Source organism: Trachinotus anak, unplaced genomic scaffold, assembly GCF_046630095.1.
Source record: "Trachinotus anak isolate AG129_WGS33_773 ecotype Australia unplaced genomic scaffold, CSIRO_AGI_Tana_v1 ptg000012l, whole genome shotgun sequence".
Taxonomy (NCBI): Eukaryota; Metazoa; Chordata; class Actinopteri; order Carangiformes; family Carangidae; genus Trachinotus; species Trachinotus anak.
The window spans coordinates 8,124,130-8,147,290 of record NW_027273863.1 but is presented as its reverse complement, the minus strand read 5'-3'; the positions used below and the strand labels follow the sequence as shown (position 1 = coordinate 8,147,290).

The following is a 23,161-nucleotide window of genomic DNA, read 5'->3' as shown; positions in this document are numbered from 1 at the left end:
CTCAACTCTGTAGTATGTCCATCCTGTAAAGCTGTTTTACACATAGAAAACTGTGGAGGGAAGTGAAGTACATTTACTGAAGTACTAAAGTACGTTTTTAGGCAATGGTACTTAACTTAAATTTTTCCGTTTTATGCTAGTTTATGCTTCTACTCCACTGCATATCAGATCGAATTTTTTTTTTAATTCCACTGCATTTATTTGAAAGTTATAGTTACACATTTCTGCAGATTTTTATTTTATGAACAAAATATATGATGCATTATGATGCATATATAGATTTAACAACCTAACAGTATATAAAGTAATTACAATTACACACGTGACAATTAACCCTAGAACACTAACGTCGGGTGATTTTCACCCACACGATTCTTGTCGTGATTTTCATTGTGTTGCTGCTGTCTGAGTTGCATGGGTCCTTGGGTAGCTTCAGGCTGCTCATTGATGTCATTAATGGTATGTTTGTTTCCCTCCTCCTATCTATGGTTTTTTCAAGAGGCATGCATTCAGGTGATTTTCACCCGACGTTAGTGATGGTGTTACTAATTTTAACGTTAGTGTTCTAGGGTTAAAGGAAAAACTGGAAAATGAGAAACAGGACGACAATGCCCCAATCCAGAGCGGTCACTGAATGGTTTGATGAGTATGAAGTGAATGAGGCTATGGCCTTCCCAGTCACCAGATTTCAACCCAACTGAGCACCTGTTGGAGATTTTGGACAAACATGTTCGACAGCGCTCTACACCACCATCACCGAAACATCAAATGAGGGTGTTCATCCCTGCAGTAGAGCTCAGACACTGAGCTGTTCTGGAGGCACATGGTGGCCCAGCACCTCACTAAAACACTTTTTGTAGGTTTTTCCTTTAATTTGATTATTCTTGACATGCTGCTTACATGTTAATGCATTAGTAATAAAAACAATAGATAATATATACACAAATATAACATCTCCTAGAGGCTCAACTCTGCGTACTGAGTACTTTAACTTTTAATACTAAAGTACAGTTTTCTAAGAATGTGTCTGTACTTCAGTGACATTTTGAACTGAGGATTTTTCTTGTAATGAAACATTTTTTTTATACTTGTATTGCTACTTTTACTTGAGTAAAGGATCTGAATACTTCATCCATGCCTGGCTATAGCTCATCACTAGGTGGTATAATAGATGAGACAGAACAGTTCTGCAAACCAAGCTTCAGCCAGACAGCAAGAGAAACAGGTTTTGGGGGGTGGGTTAAGAGCACAGAGAGGGGCAGTGTGAGGTGGATGTGAGTGGAAGGTGTCTTGGGCGGGAATGGAGGTGGGAGGGGGGTGAGGGTGTTTGAGCCCAGCCCTGGTCGTTAGTGCAGTTGATGGCTCTTACAGAGGTCGGTTTGTGGCCCTATAGGGGGAGAGAGATGGAGGGAAAGGGGGGAGAGAGGGGAGGCAGACGGGGTCTGTCTGCACACTGAGGTCTGTTGTCCTCTGGGCAGCCTCCAGCATATGGCCAAAGCATTAGGACTTGCTGAAGAAAAAAAAATAGACTTCCAGTGAAAAACAGGCTGGAAAAGTACCTCGCACTCTGTCTGGGAGCAGGTTTTTCAGACTGAAAGTTCGTCACGCCACCTTTGACTGGTGACATTGTGAAATGTCTGTCAGCCCATTTAGCACTGTATTTATGATTGACCAGAGGTGATGATGGCCTCAGCAGTCCCATCTACTCCCACTGTGTGCGTGTGTGCACATAACTTTGTTTTAATTACAGCTTCAACTCACAAATCTGATTATTACATGAGTCACATTAGTGAAGCATGGCTCCAACTGTTGTCATCTGTAGGAAACACGAGAGATGAATGTGTGAAGTTCTGCTTCAGTGATCTTGCTTTTACGCAAGTGGTCTGAAGCCAGAGACCAAAGCCAGTAAACTTTTGTTCTGCAGTCTGAGTGGTTTACTGCCATCGAATTCTGGCCTGTGTGCATGAATCAGCTGCCAGTTTCAAAATGACCCAAACTCTGGTCATACAGGTGTTTTGAAAGAGCCAACCCTTTGATGTTCAGCGAGTGCTCTGTTAAAATGTCTAATGTCTCTATATACCCTCATCGGAAGGAACGGGGGCAGGATGTGGTCGCACCTTCTTGGCAACATTAACTGCCCCTATGGCTCATGACGGCCGCACATGGATATATACCCAGTTTCAACAGCTCACCACCTTGTGTATGAGCTGCTTTGATGTTGTACTTTCTGCTCCATGTCACTGATTTTTACATGGCTCGGATGCCAGTGGTTCCTGTGAATAGTTTGGACCACGAAGCTTGGCGTCCAGTGGTATTCTGTAGCCAAGGGTTCTTTCAATTCTCCAACCTGGATTGAAGTAAAGGAAAACTGGTCTGACCTGGGGAATGTAGCTAATGCTAGCAGTCTTCCTCTTGTAATCTGAGGAGCCAGTGGCATGATTTCTAAAAACCGCAGTCAAACCTTAACGGCCGAGATCTGACTCTCCTTTGTGATTCAGAAGAGTCGCCCTCATCATGTTGTTCTGATACCTTTTCAATTGTGGGAGGTTTCCTGAACTGCACATACATCGTTTGAGATTTCATTGAAGTTCTTTGTTAAACGCTGGTGGTTCAGAGTCTGTACGCCATCGCTGTGCTTTGAAGTGCTTTGATCCACTATATTGACGTAAATTGGGGAGCAGCACGCTGGCTGTCCTGTTGTGCTAAGCATATGGGGTAAATTTCTTCCATGTGTGAAGCCCTATGAAGTAGAGATCAGTCTTTTCCGTTGAAAAAGGAAGACGGGGAGATCCAGATGCACTGAGTGTTTGCTCCCTCTGGGCAGAAATTTGTTGAATCAACATTCTCCCTGGCATATCAGATTATGATTCTTCTTAATTTGTTTCCTGTTTTATCATCTCAGTGCATTTCTTATAAACCACTTTTTTCCCCTTAAAACTTGTACGCCTACCACATGTGAGTCATAGCTGCTAACGACAGAGCTATTTCATCGTATGACAGCTATGATTGTCCTCAGCAGTCACTCCGCCATTCAGTAATTCCGCTCCATGTTTTGTGTGAGTTCAGGGCCAAAGAGGAAGTGCTTTGGTTTCTTTGGCACACAGCGAGACCCTGGCCTGGCCTTCCCCCAATTCAGGGAGTCAAAGTTTGCCTCTCGTGTTGCTTGTGCAAACACAGAGCTTGGTGTTTGATATAATTTTTTTTTTTCTCCCTCAGAGAGGTTCAGAGAGGAGAGAGCCAGTTTGTGAAGCATGGTGGTGTGGTGTGAGCTGCTGCTGCAGTTCAGCAGAGTACAGCCTTGAAGTGGTCTGCATGTTTCAGAAAGGAAGTCATCGGGAGTGGAGTGAGTTGACAAAGTGCATTAAATAAGCTGAAGCAGTTTTTTGTCTGACATGCATTTGTTTGTGTGAAAATATATAGAAAAGCAAAGTCAGATGGGTCTCTTTCACCAAAAGCCTCCCCTCAGGCATTGGGGTTGTGTACTGTACCTCTATGTACACACAGTTTGTATGTGTTTAAATTGGGGTGGGCGGGGGGGGTCACAGACACATCAACAGCAGGAGGCAGCAGACCGCCTAGTTTGCAAGCCACTGGCTCAGTAGAGTGGTACTAAGAAGGGGGGATAAGTGAACGAGAGAGGTGGGGGAACCAGACAGAGTGGGAGGGGGTTTGCAGAGCGCATGAGAGTGAGGGAATGAGGGGATACAGAGAGAAAGAGCCTACAGAGAGGGAGAGTCAGCAAACAGTAACTCTAGCCTCAGTTTGTCTGAAAGTACGACATCCCTGAACTTTCAGAGGTGCTGGAGCATAACAAGATGAAGGAGCTTTGTGTACACACCTCCCCCTCTTCCTCTGCGTCTCCCGGATGTCCTGCGGGCCAGTCCTCTGTACGATCAAGCCACTCTGGGACCCTTGGACCTGCGTGCATGGTGTCGGGGGGCTCAGCTATGGACATGGATCCTCTTGGGCCTGATTACGTGTCCATGTGTCTGTTGGCAGATGAGTCCTACCAGAAGCTGGCTATGGAGACCATGGAGGAGCTGGACTGGTGTCTGGACCAGTTGGAGACCATCCAGACCTACCGCTCTGTCAGTGATATGGCCTCCAACAAGGTAGGACAATTCAGCCTATATATTTATATATGTATATATGCAAACAATGCATTTGCTGGAATGTTTTTGCATCCATATATCCAGAAATGTGATTTTTCTTTTTTTGTAACATTAAAAATCTGTTCTCTGATGGATGTGAGTTTTGCAAGTGAAACTGCAGCTGTTGATGAAGATCTTCATTTGAGCGTCTTCCTGTGCAAGATACATTTCTCATCTTCAAATAGAACACCTTCATATTTTGATATTTTTTATTCGTATTTTACAACAACAATTAGCTGATGGGGGTCATGAGGGGAACTCGGGTAAATCTTCTCCAAAATTAGAACTCTCCGAAAACAGGAAGTTTAATATTGTTTTCCACTTGAGGATTAAAAACCTGCTATTGACACATAAACAGCACTGTATTAGACAGAATTATAACAGTCATTCTGTCAGTGCAGCTTAAACTCTTAACATACATTTCACTGTGTCAGTTCCTTTTATACCCAGTGCACCAATGATCACCATAAGATCTCCCAGGAAGTACACTGGCATTATACAGTGTCATATCTCTAACAAAAATTCAGATCAGAAATGATAATGTCATAGGTTCATTCTAGATATATCTAATAGCTGTTCAATATTACAAAAATATTATTACAGTACATATTCTATAGTATGCTGAGGGCATGATAATTGAGACTGAGCTTGTGATGATGACCTGACTGACTTGTTCACAGCTGTACAATAGGTTTTTGTTGCAGTGTGGCGGTCCATTTGCACAGGGTATGCAAAATGTAAATTGCTTTTTGCCACACTGACGCACTTGCAAAGTAACAGCTGTTCTGTGGTAGTGTATGAGCTGGCATCATCATTTCATGGATCTCGTGTAAAAAAAAAAAATAAAAAAATGAGCAGGGTTTGTTTTGCATACATGCCTACTAGTTCCTCTTATCTTTGAATAGCATAGTAGGCATATCATTGCCTGTGTTCCACAGAAAACGTTGTTCTGCTTCAATGCCATTATTCAAACTACCTGTGACACATGGTATGTTATACAACAGACTGTGATACTTACAGTATTTACAGTGTGATTTAAACTGCACACAGTTATTATGCATTTATTCAGTGTGGTTCGGATGTTGTGTCTGTGAGCTCAGTGGGAAATGGGCACATTTTCTCAACTGACGTCATTTTAAAAGGTCACATTCAACTGACAGACATCAGTTTGCCCTCGCTCACATTTGAGTAGAGTTCAGACTAGCTTTGAAGGTATACCCCACTGTTTTTCAACTGTATCTTCATGTCTTTCTCATGACATTTGCTGTATCCTTATTGCACTCTGTGTTACAGAGGCTGCCAATCAACAATTTATTCTCTTTTTATATTGATATTCTTCCACCAGCTGTGGAGCAAGGAAAGTCACATCTGCTTTTAAACAAAGAGGCAGTGCTACAACAATAGCTGATATTTTTCAAGTTGTGTCGACCAAACATTTCTATTTTTGTCAGGAAACTTGCAAACACAGATAATAATGCAGTTTGTTCAGTCGAAACAATAAATGTTCCCATATTAATTTTACCTACTAGCATGTACTAGCAACTAGAAATGCCAACACAAATGCTCCCCCAGATGTAGCGGTAGTTCCTTTCTAAGTGCTATATGACTGACTGGTGGGGACTTCAAGTTATTTAACTTCTCGTGGGGTCATTAACACCTTGAGAGTCATTGAGGTCACATGTAAATCGGTGACCCACCCGGCCGTCATGTGAGTCCTCAGGGTCACGAGTCATGGAGTAGATAGGTGTTAAGCTGCCAAAGGAAGGAACTCACGACTGCACTGCAAGTGGTTGATGAGTTGTGTCGTAGACCTCCTCCTCTTTTTAGCGATGGTTGTTCCAATTTAACTTAGGTGACTTCTTTGTTTTGAAATCTACTTTCTTGGCAATCCATCCAATACTTAATAATGTCTCTAAAAACAGAAATGTCAAACTCATGGTGGCACTGGAGGAAAAGTTGGAGGATCGCCAAAGTCACAGGAACTCATCCTCCAGGCATCATGAAAATCAAAAGACATTGCCAAACCCAGAAGACCCTGCTAGCTTAGCTAAAAAAGATAAAGGATCCATTCTCATCAATTGGCATGACGCACTGGATAAATGCAACTTGTTATCTTAAATTTTAAAAAGTCAGCTTTCTTATTTGTTTTAAGTGAAGCTAAATAAACACATTGTGGTACTGCAAGACTACACAAAGGGGCTATTTAGAACTAATTACTTCCTTTTGCTTTGATGCACATAAATGTTTCTTGGTGCGTATTTCATTTGTGTAGAGCTCAATCAAACTACTATACACTGTGCAGTATTACTCAAGCCCCAAGCAGACAGTGGAGACTGTGTGGCGGCGTCAGATTCTAAACACCCAGGGTGGCGTTGTCCATTTCCGCCTGTCTTCTATACTGTGGTCTGAGGAGCACGGATTGGGATGGGGAGGGGTGCTGTCATACCGTGACGGGTGACTATGACCGTGACACCAGTTTCCTGCCTCTTTCCCGTGGCCCTCTCCCAGTGCCCCCCGCTCCTCTTACCAGACAACAATAGCTGTGCTTTGACCAGGCAGCCAGGTTGAGTCTTTACAGATATCCACGTCACTGGGACTTTCAAGACAATGAGCACAAGGCCCTGCAGGCGCAGCACAGCACAGCCGCCCGGTCAGGATGGCAGGGCACATTATTCACCGTGACTCAGAGTCTCAATATGAACCAATACCCCCACTAAGTATTGTTGACCAATCAAGCTTTTGAAAGAGCAGAGGTCAGCAGTTTATCATGTTACAGTTCAGACTTGTAAGTGGGCTGGGTTGTTGTGCAATTCTACCGAGACGGAAAGAAGTCATTTATCAATACAGTCACGTTTTTATTACACATTTGGTGTTTTATATTATTGCAGCATTAATGCAGCATCTGCAGACTTTTGCTCCTTTTCCAGCATTCATATGTCATGATGCCTGACAAAGAGCCCAATTCTTTTCAGAACCAGAGAGGATGTAATTGAACCCACGATCAAACCCAGGGTGTCTCCCCTTACAGTGTCCAAGGGCACAGGTGTATCCGGGGCTACGGGACCACACACCCTGCTGACCGCCAGCCTGGTTGCTGTGACCTCAGAGCAGGGAGCTGCTTCCCTGCCCCTCACTATCATTAGCCTCGCCACACTTCCATGCTGATGCTGGTGACGGCCTTGGACAAACACTGCCATCTGAATCCAGTTAGGGGAGTTCTGCGCTTTGCGGGTTAGCGTGCGAGCAAGCCCCCGAGCAGAGCGCGAGTGGGTAGGAAACTTTAACTCACGTGTGGTCACTTCAACTTTGAAGCGCCGCCGTCTTCAGTGGGGAAAAAATGACAAAATTATTGAAACAGATGTAGCGGTGGGTCTGTAGCTGTAGCAGGGGTAATGGACATTAAATTATAGTGTTGTGATTCCTTTTGACTGAAAGGGTGGTGAGGAGATCAGACAAGCTACAGTAGTGATTATGGTGCCTAATTGTAATTAAAAAAGTTTAACCTCTGTAATCTGCTGTTGTCATGGAAAATAAAGCATAATGAGGAAGTTAAATATGAAACCTGTTTTCACAGTAACCCCCATTCATAGCTACTTTTGATCAGCACCTTCTAGGAAATGTGTCTTTCTAATGTTACTAAAGTGTGAAAACTCTCTGGGCCTAATCCGCTGTGTGTTGACACTGTAAACAGCCACACATGGGACAGAGGCAGCATTAGCTCAGCCTGGGCTTTTGTCAGATTGCACAGCAGTGGTATTGCAATATGATGTCAAGCTGTTCCTGCGCAATCGGGCTCTCTGTTTCTGCTGTTTAATTCAAGGTCAAAGTGTGCTGTGTGAACTCAGCCAACTTTTAAAGACTTGTCCCAAAGGAATACATGCATGTTTTATGTGATTTTCTGCCACAATACATCACCATTGCAGTCTGCTCAACTTGTTTTCTGGGACTTTTCAGTGATGAGCTCAGGTATGTTAGTTGTTTGGTGCCTGAGGCCGTGTTAGGAAGCGGGATGTCTACCAGTAAATGACCTCAGTGAATTACTTTATCAAGTAAAAGGGAAGTAGGTGGGACTACATGCTCGGGCCTGTGCTGGGGGGAGGAGCCATCGATCTCTCGTTAGACTGTGTAGGCCAGTCAGTCAAGTCAGCTTTATCACTATATGTTTCCTGCCCAGTGCCACTTCAGAAAAGAGAATAGAGAGAGGAAGCAGGCAGAGTCTCAGACGCACTGAACAGAGTTATTGCTCGTCTAACTTTACGGGATTTCTTTTGTGTAGTGTTTTGGGTTTTTTTAAGTAACAATGGGACTATGTTGTTCTGAAAAACAGAAGAAAAACTTTGGGATGTTTACGAGTTGGAAAAAGGTAAGTTAGTTTTGGAGCTGCTTACTCTGTGCTGTGAGTGTGGTTTGCCATATGGAGAGTGTGATTTATCCAAGAATATATAAATTGATTTTAATCTAAGTTAATTAATCACCTTGGAAAAAATTATTAAAAATTGAATTTAGTTTCTTTCTTTACGGATTATGTTGAGAATCTTGTTTTGGTGTGGATCTTTTAGGATTCATGTCAGCAGGACAAAGATGGCAGTGTGGCTTAAATATTCTTTAAAAAATTGTTTGTGTTAATTTTGATGAGTTTAGGTGTTAGTAGTGTTTCAACTTACACCATAGCATATCCTTTACTTTTACATTTTCCGAGACAATGGCTTCAGGAAGCATCTATTTTGAATATTCAAACTTGATGAGGCATCGGCTCATCAACTTCTGCAAACTGACCACAAGTTTTTGGTTTTTTTTTTGTTTGTTTTTTGGTAGAGTTTACGTCACTTCTCTTGATTTCATAAGTTGAGGGTTTGTTCTGAATGTATGCGCTCCCTGCTAACGCAAAAGGATGTATGAGTTAATACCATGCCTTGAGTAATCTATTCTCCTGAGCACAGTCATCTACTTGTCACCATGCCGTGAGCGTATGCTGTGAGTCTGAGCTGAACTACATGACCATGGGTGACTGACATGTGGCTTTGTGCCTGATTCATTTCCTAGAGGTCACAAAAATCCACACTGTTCCGCTGCTTTAAAGAATCAATTACAAGTTCCCTTTGAATGGAATAAAGCCGTCTGATTCCAAACTCAAATTTTTGTTCTTACGAGCTCTCTTTGATTTTTATGGACTGCCTCTGGCAGTCTGGGTTTTTTGTGGAGCCAACGCTTTGAAAGTGGTATTCAAGTTTCACAGTCAAGTAGATGTTAGCTGTCTGCTTGACAGCTATTAGACAGCTGTTGAGACCAGAGAGAGTCTGGTCCAGTGTGAAAAGAAAAGACCCCATTGTAAGAAATAATAAAAGCCCTGGCAAAAGGCAGAACCTTGGTTGATTTATTCTCTCAAAATGTTTGAACACATTATAGAACCAGGAAAGCACAATCACTTTTTCAGGACATAGAGTTGATTGCACCATTATTCCATTGTATTCATCATAAAGAGTTTGATGTGGTTTCCCATTAGTGTTTATCTTTATTGATAAGAAAAGCCATTTTGCACCACTGATTGGAATCTGTGGTCTGTAAGAAAGAAAGAGTCTTTCCTTGTGGGTTTCTGCAGCATCCAGCCTGGCTGGGTTTGTCCCGAGCATCTCTGCTGTAGATGGTGTATTGAACGTGTGTGTGGTTGTACATGCCTTTGTGTGTATGTGTGTGATGTGATGCGATGTGTTTGGAGTAGGGACCACTGTGAGAACGACGGAGGGGGCCACGTGACTCTGTTGCCATGGCGTTCAGGTTGTCGTGCAATTGGTGGTACACTGGTGGGCTGCAGACTGAACACTCTCTCATCGGCTTGTCTCTATTTGTGTCTTAAATACAGAAAACTGCTGCAGTGAAACAGGAAACCGTCTGGGGGTATTATTGTGCACTACAGCTGGTACTGAGAACAATACAGTACAACATGGTGATAAGGAGTGAGCAGCAGCTTATGGTTCCACTCTTACAATGTACATAAAAGAGACTCAAACCCAGTCTGGTAAATGAATATCCAGCGTCTCCTCACCCATGTGATAAACACTCTGGTGCTTTGAAGCCTCAGATTGCGCAGTATGCATTGGATCTGTTCTGCATTACTGAGCAGGGGGAGCAAATCAAGACAGGAGGGAGACAGAGGGGGGGGGGTGAAAGAGATGGTGGGAGGGGTTTTGCAGAGAGCACAGGAGTGAGGGAGAAAGAGAGAAATAGCTAGAAAGAGAGTGTGGGGGGGGGGATTCTCCAAACTCCCGTTTTCTGCAGTGCTGTGCATGGCTCAGTGTTTAGCAGGGGCGGGAGGCAATGAGAGAGAGAGAGAGAGAGAGAGAGAGAGAGAGAGAGAGGCTCCACCAGCCTGTCTGCCACAGGGGACACTTACAGCTACAGTGTACCCCCCCCCCCCCCCCCTCAGCCTCCTCCTCTCCGCCTTTCTCCGTCTTTCCTTTCCTTTTCTCCCTCTGCCTTAGAGCCTGGCATTCCTTCCTTCCCTGCTCAATTTGGGCTTGGGAAGGCTGGACCCCCCCCCCCCAACTCCCTGCGCGTCACTGGATGATAACATTTGGATGGTGGCAAGAGGAGACAGAGGTTTAGAGAGACGGACGGAGGCAGCGAGAGCAAGAGAAAAGGGAAGGAAACTGATTGCATCCAGGGGGATTCCATCAGTCTCACCAGTGGCTTGCAGTCCTGGAAAACAGTGAGCAACGCTATGAGGAGGCGCATTTGGCTAGAGATGTAGGGGTCCACCACAGCCCCTCTCCAGAGAGTGCAGCTGGGGCGTTTTTACCATAGTCGACCGTTGGAACGGCGGTGATTTGGTGGCGCCTTGAGCTTCAGGCAGTAGGGCTGAGCTCAGCCTTGGGGGTCCACTCAGAGAGGAGCATACAGGGCTTCTGCTGGGGAGCACCAGGGGCTCAGCACAGCTCAGCACCATGCCTGAGGCCAACTACCTGTTCTCTGTGTCCTGGGGATACATCAAGGTGTGTCCCAGAGGAGATTCGCCATAGATTGGACTCTGTGTTTGTTAGTGCTTGTGTGTGTATGTGTGTGTGTGTGTGTGTGTGTGTGTGTGTGTGTGTGTGTTCATGCCTTTTCATTGCAGCCTGATGAAATGTCTCAGACTACCCACACTGATTTGATTGTGTTTTAATTACACTCTTGGATGTGTTCGATTAGCGCAGTGGTTGCGTGCACTGACGAAAATCGGGCGCCTTTTGTTCCCCTGGAAAATTGTGCATAAACATTACCTTTTTGTATATTATGCATTGCAGTATTTTGTTTGTTGAAATGCTAAGCAGTCAAGGGTCTTAGTGACTAACTCAAACCAGGACCAAGAAAACATAAACACAGACCTTATATGGCACATAAAAAACAGAGGCCATGTTCTCATGGGACAAATTCCACTGGAAAATAACAGGAAATGCTTCATCCGTTTGCTTGGAAACAGCAGTAAAAAGATTTATTGAGTATTTATTTGCTTGAATAGATTATTTAACCTTATGTGTTTTGTTTTGTTTTTTATCTCTGCCTCCAGTTCAAGAGGATGCTGAACCGGGAGCTAAGCCACCTGTCTGAGATGAGTCGCTCAGGCAACCAAGTGTCAGAGTACATCTCCAACACATTCCTAGGTGAGCACACACTCACACACAGAAAACAAAAACACACACGCACACAGACTGTCACAAAATGAAATATCTGCATCATTTCAATGTGAGACTCAAATGAACCAACATCCTCCAGGAATGACACAGAGGTGATGAGGTTACTCAGAGCATGTGCTAAGTGGTGGAGAAACTCATAGTTGGTCTTCACCACTGCTTTCAAACCAGTCTGATCTGGTCTGGGGGAGAGAGACAGAGTCCCCTCGCTGTGACTGCAGAGAGATGTGTGTGTGTGTGTGTGTGTGGGGACTTCCCTCTGGAGAGATCAGGGCAGTAAGTGGGCGAGTGGGGGAATGTCTGTGTGCATACTGTGCCATCAGGTCCAGATAGACGCTGCATTATTCATCAGGAGGGCAGCAGTGTTTCCTTGTCTCTTATGAGCCCGGCGGCGTTTTCGTGACTCGCAGCCAGTCAGCCAGCTCGCTCGCCCTGCAGAACAGCCAGCCAGTCTGCCCCTCAGCTTTTCCACCTCCCCATCCAACAAGGCGATGGATGATGCATGGTGGAGAAACTGGACCTCTCCTAACAATAGAAGTGGTGCAGTGAAAGTGATTTCTGCACGGCAGAGCTGCTCAGGGAGGAGAGACAAACAACGAGAACTTTTCTTTGAAGCTTTAGCGACTTTTGTTGTCATCTGCATTGCAGCTAACTCCTGTCAGGTGTAGACAGAGAGAGAAACAGAGAGAGAGAGATCCTTTTCTTCCTGTGCTTTGTGGAGGATGCAGCTGAGATATTTTTTTCTCACTGCGGTGTGTGTGGTGCACATGCACAGACCGAGGGAGCCTTGCACTCACACACACAGTCTCAGCTGTCTGCAGCATGTGAGAATCACACTCAACCAGCAGACAGACTTGAATCACATGCTGCAAACAAACCCGCATATTAATAAGTCCCTCCTCTAAACATTTCAGCTGAATATGAACCAGTTTTCCACAATTCTCTGGATTGTTATTGTTACATGGCTCCGTTTCTCAGAATCCACGGGCCACTGAAACATGGGCAGGTTACATCAGCTCCATCAGAGCCTTTATGTGATAATAATGGTCTCATCACCTTTGTATTGGAATATTTTCGTATTAAAGTTACTTTTTTGTCTTTGCTGTTTGCAACAGAAATGTGTTTTTAGTAAAGAGGACTAACTGAAGCATTGCTTGCTAATTGAATAACTGTCAGTGTAGTTTCAACATGTCATCACATAGGTGTGAGAGGTCAACTATCTCTGTGTTAACTTTGTTTGCTCTGTACAGTGGCTAAACAAGCCTGGGTGCTTATCCAACATCCATAGCTTAGTTTGTCTTTGTCTTTTGTCTGAAAAACATTGGTTTAATCTTTTTTTTTTATCTCCTTCCCTTCTTCTTTTTCTGTCTTCCTTCTCTATTTTCTCCAGACAAGCAGAATGAGTTGGAGCTTCCCTGTCCAGTTCCAAAGTCCAGGGAGAGGAAGAGGAGGCAGGGCCAGCAGCAGCAGCAGCAGCAGCAGCAGGGTGGGATGATGACTCAGATCAGCGGGGTGAGGAAGGTCAGCCACACGCCCAGCATCTCTGGGAGCACAGGCAATCGTTTTGGGGTCAAGACGGACCAGGAGGAGCTGCTGTCAAAGGTAGGCAGATTATACAGCAGAGAAAAAAAAAACATGAGCATCTTGTGATTTGCTGAGACACTCACAGTCGTCTTTTCTGTTCTCCAACAGGACCTGGAAGACATCAACAAATGGGGACTGAACATCTTCAAAGTGGCCGAGCACACCCACAACCGACCGCTCACGTGTATCATGTACACCATCTTTCAGGTCAGTGCTCTGCCTCTTCATCCTCCTCATCCTCCAACACTAAGTCAGAGAGAGCTTTAAAAAAAAAAAGTGTGAAAGCATTTATACATACAGACGCAGCTATAGAGGGTATGAAATGCAGCCCACATCGATGTGTACAGTATGTTCTCTGTAATGTATCACTGCAGGAGCATCTGCTAGAGGAACATTAGCAGCTGAAATTGATTCCTAGCTGTGCATCATCTTGGCAGGAGGGCGTGTTTTCATGTTGCTTTGCTTTTCTGTAGTGTGTGATTCACAATTTGATGACTGTGGGTTAAAAACTGAATCTTAAGGTCATTAGTCTGCAGGTGAACACATCTACTGTAAGAGATGCTTAAAAAGACAAACAACACGCTGTAACATTATCATTCAAGAATCACTGAGGCCTTGTTTTTCTCATTTTCGTCCTCTGTGTCACATGCAGGAACGAGACCTGATGAGGACGTTCAAGATTCCAACGGACACCTTTGTGACGTTCATGCTGACCCTGGAGGGCCACTATCACTCCGACGTGGCCTACCACAACAGCCTGCACGCCGCCGACGTGGCCCAGTCCACACACATCCTCCTGTCCACCCCCGCACTGGATGTAAGTCACTTAAAAACAGCTTTAGTTGACAGTCTGTTCCTTTGTTGTTGTAGTTTTTACACATCCAGCTGTTCATCACTCCTCCTTTATCTGATGATGCAGAATTTCAGTACTTTCAGTGACAAAGCACAGTTAAAAGTAATTACATTTAACTGTAATAGGTCAAACGTGTGACAACATCAAAATGTTATTTACTATGGTTTAATGAGGCGACTGGCATTGCCATCATCAATACTGGCATGGCCCTGAAAATGCATTCCTCAGAGGATGACACATGGAAGGACCAGTCTCTGTATAACCAGTTTATTAAGTGTGAAAGCTCATTTTATGTTTATTCTTCCTCCTTCTCTTCAAACGCAGGCAGTCTTCACTGACCTCGAGATCCTGGCAGCCATTTTCGCTGCAGCCATTCACGACGTGGACCACCCAGGAGTGTCCAACCAGTTCCTCATCAACACCAGTAAGTCCTCTTCACTGCCACTTGTCTGTCGCGAAAAGTCAAGAGCGCTGATTTATTTAGTCTGCACCGGCATAACAGGCAGAAATATTTGCATGGTTTAATGGGATATGTCTCCAAAGGCAACAACGTGGGTTTTTAGGGACTTTGAATGGTTACCATAGTTACCTGACCTGAGTTTAAAAAACCTCAATTTAATTTCTCCCTTCCTGTCGTTTCTCCCTCCCCCCTCTGCCTTCAGACTCGGAGCTGGCTCTGATGTACAACGATGAGTCAGTGCTGGAGAACCACCACCTGGCCGTGGGCTTCAAACTGCTGCAGGAAGACAATTGCGACATCTTCCAAAACCTCTCCAAGAAGCAGAGGCAGACGCTGCGGAGAATGGTCATAGACATGGTGAGGAAATGTCTGCATATCTGTCGGAGGCGGCGAGCTGCCTTTAGCATTCAAAATGATGTCTTGGCTCCTTTATTGCTTCTTTCCTGAGTTTTTTCTTACATCATTCTCAATTTCTTTCTGTCTTCTAGGTTTTGGCAACTGACATGTCTAAACACATGAGCCTGTTGGCTGATCTGAAGACGATGGTGGAAACCAAGAAGGTGACCAGCTCTGGAGTCCTGCTGCTGGACAACTACACAGACAGGATGCAGGTACGAGGCATGCCTGTTCACACACAGTACACACACACTCTCGTATATACCGCAGAGATACAATAAACTTAAATTGTTGATTTTTTTTTCCTGCAGGTTCTGCGGAACATGGTTCACTGTGCCGACCTCAGCAACCCCACCAAACCTCTGGATCTGTACCGGCAGTGGACGGACAGGATCATGGATGAGTTCTTCCACCAGGGAGACAGAGAGAGGGAGCGGGGGATGGAGATCAGTCCGATGTGTGACAAACACACAGCGTCAGTGGAGAGAACGCAGGTAGAGGAGAACACACACATCCAGCTCCAAAAACAGGAAGTTAATATTGTGATTATTTTTACCTTCTTACTGACATCATCCCTGTTTCTGTTCCCAGGTTGGCTTCATCGACTACATCGTCCATCCTCTGTGGGAGACGTGGGCCGACCTCGTCCACCCCGACGCCCAGGACATCCTTGACACACTTGAGGACAACAGGAACTGGTACCAGAGCATGATCCCCCAAAGCCCCTCCCCTCCCTTCTACACCAGTGACGGAGAGGGAGGACCACACGGGGAGTTGGAGGGGGTGCCTGTGGCGAGTAAATTTCAGTTTGAACTGACGCTTGATGACCAGGACAGTCAGGGTGGAGACAGGGAGAGCGGCATGATGGAGACAAGTGACGGATGTGACATTGTGACACTCCAAAACCATCCCTCTGATGAAGATGGGGTAGAAATGGCGACGCGTGACGTCTCCCCAGCGGAAACATAGCTGAACTGATGGTGTTCTTAGAGTGCAGCACGTTTTGCTGTTTTTGGCTGAATACGTTTTATTGCAGTGGAGCAATCCTGCAATCTGGCTCCTTGGAGCAGCCTGGCTAACAGGGCCTGACTAAATGTGGGGCAGCCCTGCAAACGAGGCTTTGAAACCCTGTGGCAGTTTGTTTTTGAGCCCTAGAAGGGAGCTGGAAGAGTGTAGCCTCTGTTCTTTAAAGAAGGGACCACTGTGGGACTGCAGAGGCAGAGCTGCATCTTGGTCCTCGCAGACAAAAAGGTGAAGTGGACGATATGAATCCGTGAACTGGGTCAAGTAAAAAAATCCAAAACTTGCACTTCAGGACATTTTTTATGTTCATTATGATTCTTTGTATTGTGTCAGGATTGGATGCCACCAGGTAAAGTGTCCAATCAAAACTACTGGTCAGCAATTAGGTGTAACCAAGTAGTTTTTTCTAACACATGTCTAAAAAAGAAAAAAAGTTGTGTGCCTTTTCTTTTTTTTTTTTTTTTTTTACAGCAGTGTCTTTTTTGTAAGTGTTTTTATAATTTATTGAACACATTCATGTAGCTGTAAAATGTGTCAAGTTTTCTACAGAGAGGACATCTTTGTCTCACACAGTCTTCCTAATGTTACGGCAATAGTATGAGCTTGTTCTCACAAAAGCGTTCAGTGGATGTATTTCTAAAATCAGTTGACTTCCCAGCACAATTTGCACTTTGTGGCATACAGAAAGAAGAGTGTTTAAAGCCTCAGTAACTTACAGACTTGATTGATTTATCCAAATATTTTTTTTCCCAATAAGTCATTACATAATTAAATAACCCATCAATCAGATTCCTTGAAAGTGGAAAAACATTTTGTATTTTCAAATCCAAAAACAACCAAAAAAAAAAAAAAACCTCCAAAGATTCTGTAAAGAAAGCACTTTGGTGAATTCACTGCCACCTCTGAAAAGTAGTAGTACTAAATCATAGTACTCTAAACATCCAACCAGAAGTCAGATTGATCCCTCACATTTTCCTGTAGCTAAATGAATAGATCAGGCCATTGAAAGTTAATTACAAAGTGGAACTGCACCAAGAATATCTTATAAAAAACTCCATAAGCTTGTATCATGCTGAGCTATATTCCATTATGACAAATCTGTTTCCACCTTGTAATTCCTCTTTTCATTAGCTCACACTCACACACACACACATCTGTTGTGGTTAACTGCATTCCATCCTCGTGAATATGCTTTACACCGTAACTCATTTTGAACTTTGAATGACTGTAAGACTGCGTGCACATTTATAAAGACACCTGTCAGTGATATGATTATTGTATCTTGTAGTTATTATTGCAGCACTTTGAATATGTCGACAGTTCTGCAGCTGGTCGCTGATCTGTCCAACACTACCTTAAAGGTACCACATTGTAAGGTGCAACCTTCAGAATAAGGCGGAGGTCAATATCGTGTCATGACATGATACCTCCTTCTGTGTGTGTGAGAGTGTGTGTGTGTGTGTGCGTGCGTGCGTGCGTCTGTATGTAAGTGGTTACACAGTTGCACAAGCTAGTTGCACCCAGCTGTGTAGTGCTGACCCTTCAGCTGTTTGTAACAGTGTATTTATTATCTTTTCCTTGTACATGATAATATTGATATTGATTGATAATATTCACTGTATATTTGTTATTATTTATATGCACTACCACGTGTGAAATCACAGTTTGACTGAACTCGTCTGGTGGTTCTGATTTATTGTATTCAGCGAGCTATTTTGCTACGAGACAATAACATGAAGTTATGCAGTTCAGTTTTGGCAAATTTGAAAAGTTTGGTTTGAGAGTCCAGCCAGAAACGTTTGTACAGTCTGAAGCAACAACGCCTCACATGAGGTGCAGAAGAAGCTTTTTGTTTATGTCTCTTGTTCCTGGCGGATTATGAAGGCTGGATATTTACTGCAGTATATTGTGTACGGTGACGGGTCATTGTACAGCTATGGGAATATTTGCTGAAATATATAACATTGTTTCAAATGTATTTTTTCAGTGTTTTCCTCACAATATATGGTGAAAAATTGTGTATGTTGTGCTCAACAAATGTTTTCTATCAGATTATTAAAATGGGCATGTATTACAAACTGCTGCAGTCTGAGAGATTTTATTTATCGTTGCCGGTTTTACTCAGGAATGTCCGGCTGCAGTGAAACAACCATACACAACACAAATCAATCTTCAGAGCCACATTCACAAACACAATCCTGTAATTGCAATAAAGCAACTGATGTGGTTTTGTTTACACCACGATTCCAGTTTTGCAACTCTGAGCGGAAAAACCAGGTGGAAATGACAGGAGGAGGAAAAACAACTTGATTCAGTCTTCAGTCACTTTCCTGCAGTGACACCAGTGACATCTCATCCCTCTGATATGAGTTCACTGGTGCTGGACACACAGGCAGCAATGTAAACAGGAAGGGTAGAGATAGTGGAGCTATGTGCTGGGCCCTTAGGGCATTCACTCTCCCATAGCCGAGAGCACCTTGACCCACTGATAAGCATCTGGAATACGTGATCAACAGGAGGGCATGCTGAGTAAAATTAGCATGAAGGCAGAGATGACTGTAACAGACTTTAGGTCCTGACTAAGTGCAAGAAAACAGAGGAGGGAAGACATAAGTAAAGACATTTACACATTTCACTGCTTGTGATTCTGTGGAAGGTCGGTGAGCTTTGTGGTGATAGGTTGTAGATTTCGTGTGGGTCTCTTTCGGGTCGATAAACCGTAATAAATAGTCATAAATATTAATACCGCCTTCAGCTCTCGGATCTGCTCCTGACGTACAGAACGCTGTCTGTCTGTCTGTTTTAAATTGAACCAGGTGGTTTGTTGCCTTCATCTGGTGGTTTGGAAAATCACTCATTACATAGCTATGAAAACTACATGCTAGGACAGAACTGGCGGTAGTCATGGGCCACTGCTGAGAAAGACTGATGCAGATGTCCTTTGTTCCTGACACAGTGTAAGGTGTACTAACCTAAAATGTGCTACATGTGTGATATATATAGTTAATGAATCACGGGTTAAATTTTGAAGCACACATGTGAGACATTATACTCAGTTTACTTTGGAGTTTCTTGATGTCTGGGTGACAACAGGAAACCTGAACCATCCTCCTCTTCCTTTAGATTCAGCAAAATGAGGTAACTGTTTATGGTAAACACTCGCACAGACAGGGACCAGTGTTTTCCATGGTGGTGGTCCACAGTACCATAGCAATGGGCAGTGAGTTTGTTTGAATGTCTAACACAAGTCTTGTGGTCTGTTGGTGACTGACGTCAGCAGGGTGAAGGCGGACTTCCCTAGCCCCGGCAGCAGTGTCTGTGAACTGCCTGGGTTCAGACTGGGCCGGAGGCGCTCACTGCCAGTGGATCCAGCTGACAGCCAGTCAGCCTCCTTTCTCCACTCTACCAGCCAGGCCCTGAAAGGGCCCACGGCCTGGGGCCAAGGCAAGAGAGGAAGAGAACCACTTCCAGCAAAACAAACCTGCTCTCTCCATATCCACTTTATAAAAACAAATGTCTTCCTGGAGTTTCTCCTGGCCAGCTGCTGTTTGTTTTTAGTTGGGTTGACAGTAAGGACTGAAGTCAACTGGGCAGTCATTGGGAGGAACACAGGCTAATATGGGGCATTCCAGGATAATTCAATAGAGGTCCAGGCGTGTGTGTGTGTAGATGGCAGAGATCAGCTCAGAGTGGCTGAGACAGATGGGTGAGGAAGTGAGCTGAAAAAGACAGTTCTGCCCTGCTCTAAAGAAAATGATGAATCTGGAAACGATCAGATGAGGCAGTTAGTTCCTCTAAGGCCTTGTGTGTGTGTGTGTGTGTGTGTGTGTGTGTGTGTGTCTTGTGTTTCATGGACTCTAAAATGCAGGATTAGGACAATAACAGGATGCGTCCTTCCCAGAAAATGTCACAAATCATTGAGTTATCGAACGTGGCGGCAGTCATCATAGATATGGCATTTGTTTCTCCCAGTTTGGTTTTTCCTTTGCATGCAACTGTCTTAAGTATCCTCATGTACACAGAATGTGTATGGCAGAAGTTACATAATACACAGAAGGAGCAAAAACATGAGAAATGTCTCAACAAACACAAAACATAAGACATACGTTTTTCTGACCTTTCCATGATGTAAAGGGGGATTGTACATGTAGTGGTTAATACCAACTCTGAGTAACATTAATCAACCTGAAAAGGAAACAATATTAGTCACAGTTAGATGTGGAGCACAAACATATTATGGAAATTCTGTGTGATAAATGCATCTTTCTTATGATATCGAATTACTTCTTTGGAAAGACTATGCTGGTGTTGGATTTATGTGATTAAAGATAAGTGTACACATGGATTTTAGCCTGTGTGTAAAAGCACTTGTCTGTGTCAAATCACATTTAATCGCGATGCATTTAAGGACGTGGCTCCAGCCTGACATTTGTGCCGCTTCCTCAGGGCTCTTTACCCAGCGTGCAGCCAGCCCGGGAATTGTTCGGACATGGAACGGAACATCCCTGTGGGGACGCAGCGGCACACAAGAGCGCACTGTCATCTTTGTTTGTCAAAAATAAATAAAATGAAATAAAACCACCCCTGGGATGCTGGGATCATACATGCATGCTCAAAGATGACACATTTGCGGGGCACATGCATGCCTGCACACGTACAGAAACACACACGGTGGAAATTGTGTGACATAGCAGATGAACAGATGTGACACTTGAAGATGGAGAGAACCCACTGCACCTGTGGGGAAAGACAGAAGAGTGAATATTGATTATGGCTGTATAGACACACAACTAACTGAAATCCACGCAGCAGTCTCTCACACACTCTCACATGCGGGCTGGATGTCAGATTTTTCTGCCTTTGCAGCTGCACAGATTGTTGGCTCTCTCACCAAATAACCAGCGTCTCTGTCTGGGCTGCACGAGATAAAGGTCTACTGTAAACCAAACCACGTTAAATCCACATGTCCTCCTCTTGATTTTGCCCAGATCAATAATTGTCCTTATTTGACACAAAGACAAACAGAGAGAGAGTGAGAGAGAGAGAGAGAGAGAGAGAGCGAGAGAGAGAGAGAGCGAGAGAGAGAAAGTGGGGTCAGGAGGAGACAAGCAGCTCTGAAGCTCTCTGGTGTGTCAAAGTAAGCGAGAGCGTGGGCGGAGATTCTCTTCATTCACTGCACCGACACAGTCTGTGGTGGGGGAAAAGAAACTGAGAGAGAAAGAGAGAAAAGAAATGTGAGGCCTACACAATGTGAAAATATCAAATATGTCACGTCTATAGGAGTGAGATAAACAAAGCGATCTGGCTGCTGTGAAACGTAAACTCCTGAGATGCTATCAAAGGTCATGTGGCTCTGGGCCCAGGGCTTAGATCTGGGTCTGAATCTTTACTGTTTCACGTTTTCTCTCTCACCAAAACATGACCATCTACATAAAAACGTCTTAAACTGTTTAAGGAAATGCAGATTCAGCAGCTGGTATAATGATTTTTGATGCCATCTAGTAAATAATACGGGCTTTGACTGCGCACCTGAGGTATTAAACAACATGTGGCACTGTTGACATGATTCTCAGATAAGGTTGTTGTTTTACAGTAACACCGCGTTGCTGTATTTTCCAGTCCTCAGGTTATTATGCAGCAGCTTTACTCTTTCCATAAAAACTTTCTCTGCACATGTTTGCCTGGAAAAATGCTGAGCCTGTGTTCAACACCTACAGTGATACGAAGTAAACTTTTTCCATTTTTAAAAAAAATCATACTGAAACTGTTATTTTTCTTGTCATCACACAAGAGATGAGATTAGTCAGAGGCCTATTGTTGATTTGTTGTGAATTCCAGTAAGGATCTGAGAGCGTCACAGTCTGCAAACACTGACCCAGCTTCCTCTGTGCCCACTGAGCTGCACTGTATTACAGTAGCGATAAGGCCACAGCGTTTCCCCCTCCACCCTGACCGGGGCAGACAGCTGCTCTACACCCCTAGACGCTGCCCTCCTTGTCGGCATCGGGCTGCTCAAACGTGGGCCTCGCTGCACGTTGCTCTTGTGTGGAACTGATGGAGGATGCAGATAAGAGGGGCTGTTGTGACTGGGCTCTCTGAGAAGCAAAGTGTGATCATGGTCAGATAGTTCTTTGTAAGTAAGCCTGGTGTTTGTGGGCCCGTGTGTCTGCATGTGTGGAATGTGTGCATGTTGAGTGCTGTAAACCTGCCTGTAGTGTATAATGTACAGTGGTGGAAAAAATACGCATATGCCCTCCAGAAGGAGAAGTACCAAAACAACAACCTAAAAATACTCCATAACAAGTCCTGCCTTTAAAATCATTATTACTTTCCTGCAGTTGCCAGGTGGTACATTAAAAGACTGAAGCTAAACTACCTTGTTAAAAAAACAGAAATTACAATTTGGATTAAAAAAAAACCAAGACATATTGTATGCATAGAATACATAAAAACTAGTTAGCAAGCAAAGAAGTTAAGCGTAATGGATAAATGGTTGAAATAGATAATTAATGGATAAACTGTTGAAAGAGATATTTACCCATGGCTAAAAGCCATGGGTAAATGGTTGACATGAAGGGGTGCTTGAGTTCATTTGACAGTGGCCCATGAGCCACTACTCTAATCTTTTGTATTTTGTGAAACATTGGATGATTTGACCTCTCTGGTTCTCAAACAGTTACTCAAATTAAACCACGTGAGAAGTCTAAAGGGGAAATCTCACTTTAGTCGAACTGCTATTGTGAAACAACTCATGGATATCTAACACATGACACGGGCCCCCAATGATACACTGCTTTTTGTGAGAAAGTCACGAGCACAGAAGGTTGGGAACCTGCCGAAGCTGTCAGATAAATGTAGAGGAGGGAAATGTACAGGATTACCGTGTGAAATGTGGTGCAACAGAAGAATGAAGTGATAGCGTATGTGCGTCTCGCAGCATGTCGATGGGTGGTGTGGCAGACGGCCTACGTGCAGATCAGCGTGCCACCAAAGATGCCATGCCTTGCCTCCACTCTACCATGTCAGT

At 44.1% G+C, this 23,161-nt stretch overlaps 1 protein-coding gene across 6 annotated transcripts in view; it reads left to right on the top strand.

Moving 5' to 3' along the window:
* Positions 1-18,212, top strand: part of LOC139629549 (3',5'-cyclic-AMP phosphodiesterase 4B-like) — a 51,225-nt gene extending 33,013 nt beyond the window's left edge. For 4 of the 6 annotated variants that reach the window (XM_071492233.1, XM_071492234.1, XM_071492235.1 and 1 more), the window contains 10 exons: positions 4,000-4,112; positions 11,695-11,788; positions 13,209-13,420; positions 13,511-13,609; positions 14,055-14,219; positions 14,580-14,679; positions 14,918-15,072; positions 15,204-15,326; positions 15,423-15,605; positions 15,703-18,212. In XM_071492233.1, the coding sequence (XP_071348334.1) occupies positions 4,000-4,112; positions 11,695-11,788; positions 13,209-13,420; positions 13,511-13,609; positions 14,055-14,219; positions 14,580-14,679; positions 14,918-15,072; positions 15,204-15,326; positions 15,423-15,605; positions 15,703-16,080 (1,622 nt within the window). In that variant the 3' untranslated portion in view covers positions 16,081-18,212. Of the gene's footprint in view, positions 1-1,219; positions 1,236-3,216; positions 3,344-3,945; positions 4,113-11,694; positions 11,789-13,208; positions 13,421-13,510; positions 13,610-14,054; positions 14,220-14,579; positions 14,680-14,917; positions 15,073-15,203; positions 15,327-15,422; positions 15,606-15,702 lie in introns of all 6 variants that reach the window. The other 2 variants (XM_071492238.1, XM_071492237.1) reach the window with 2 other exon arrangements.
* Positions 18,213-23,161: the final 4,949 nt, after the last annotated feature.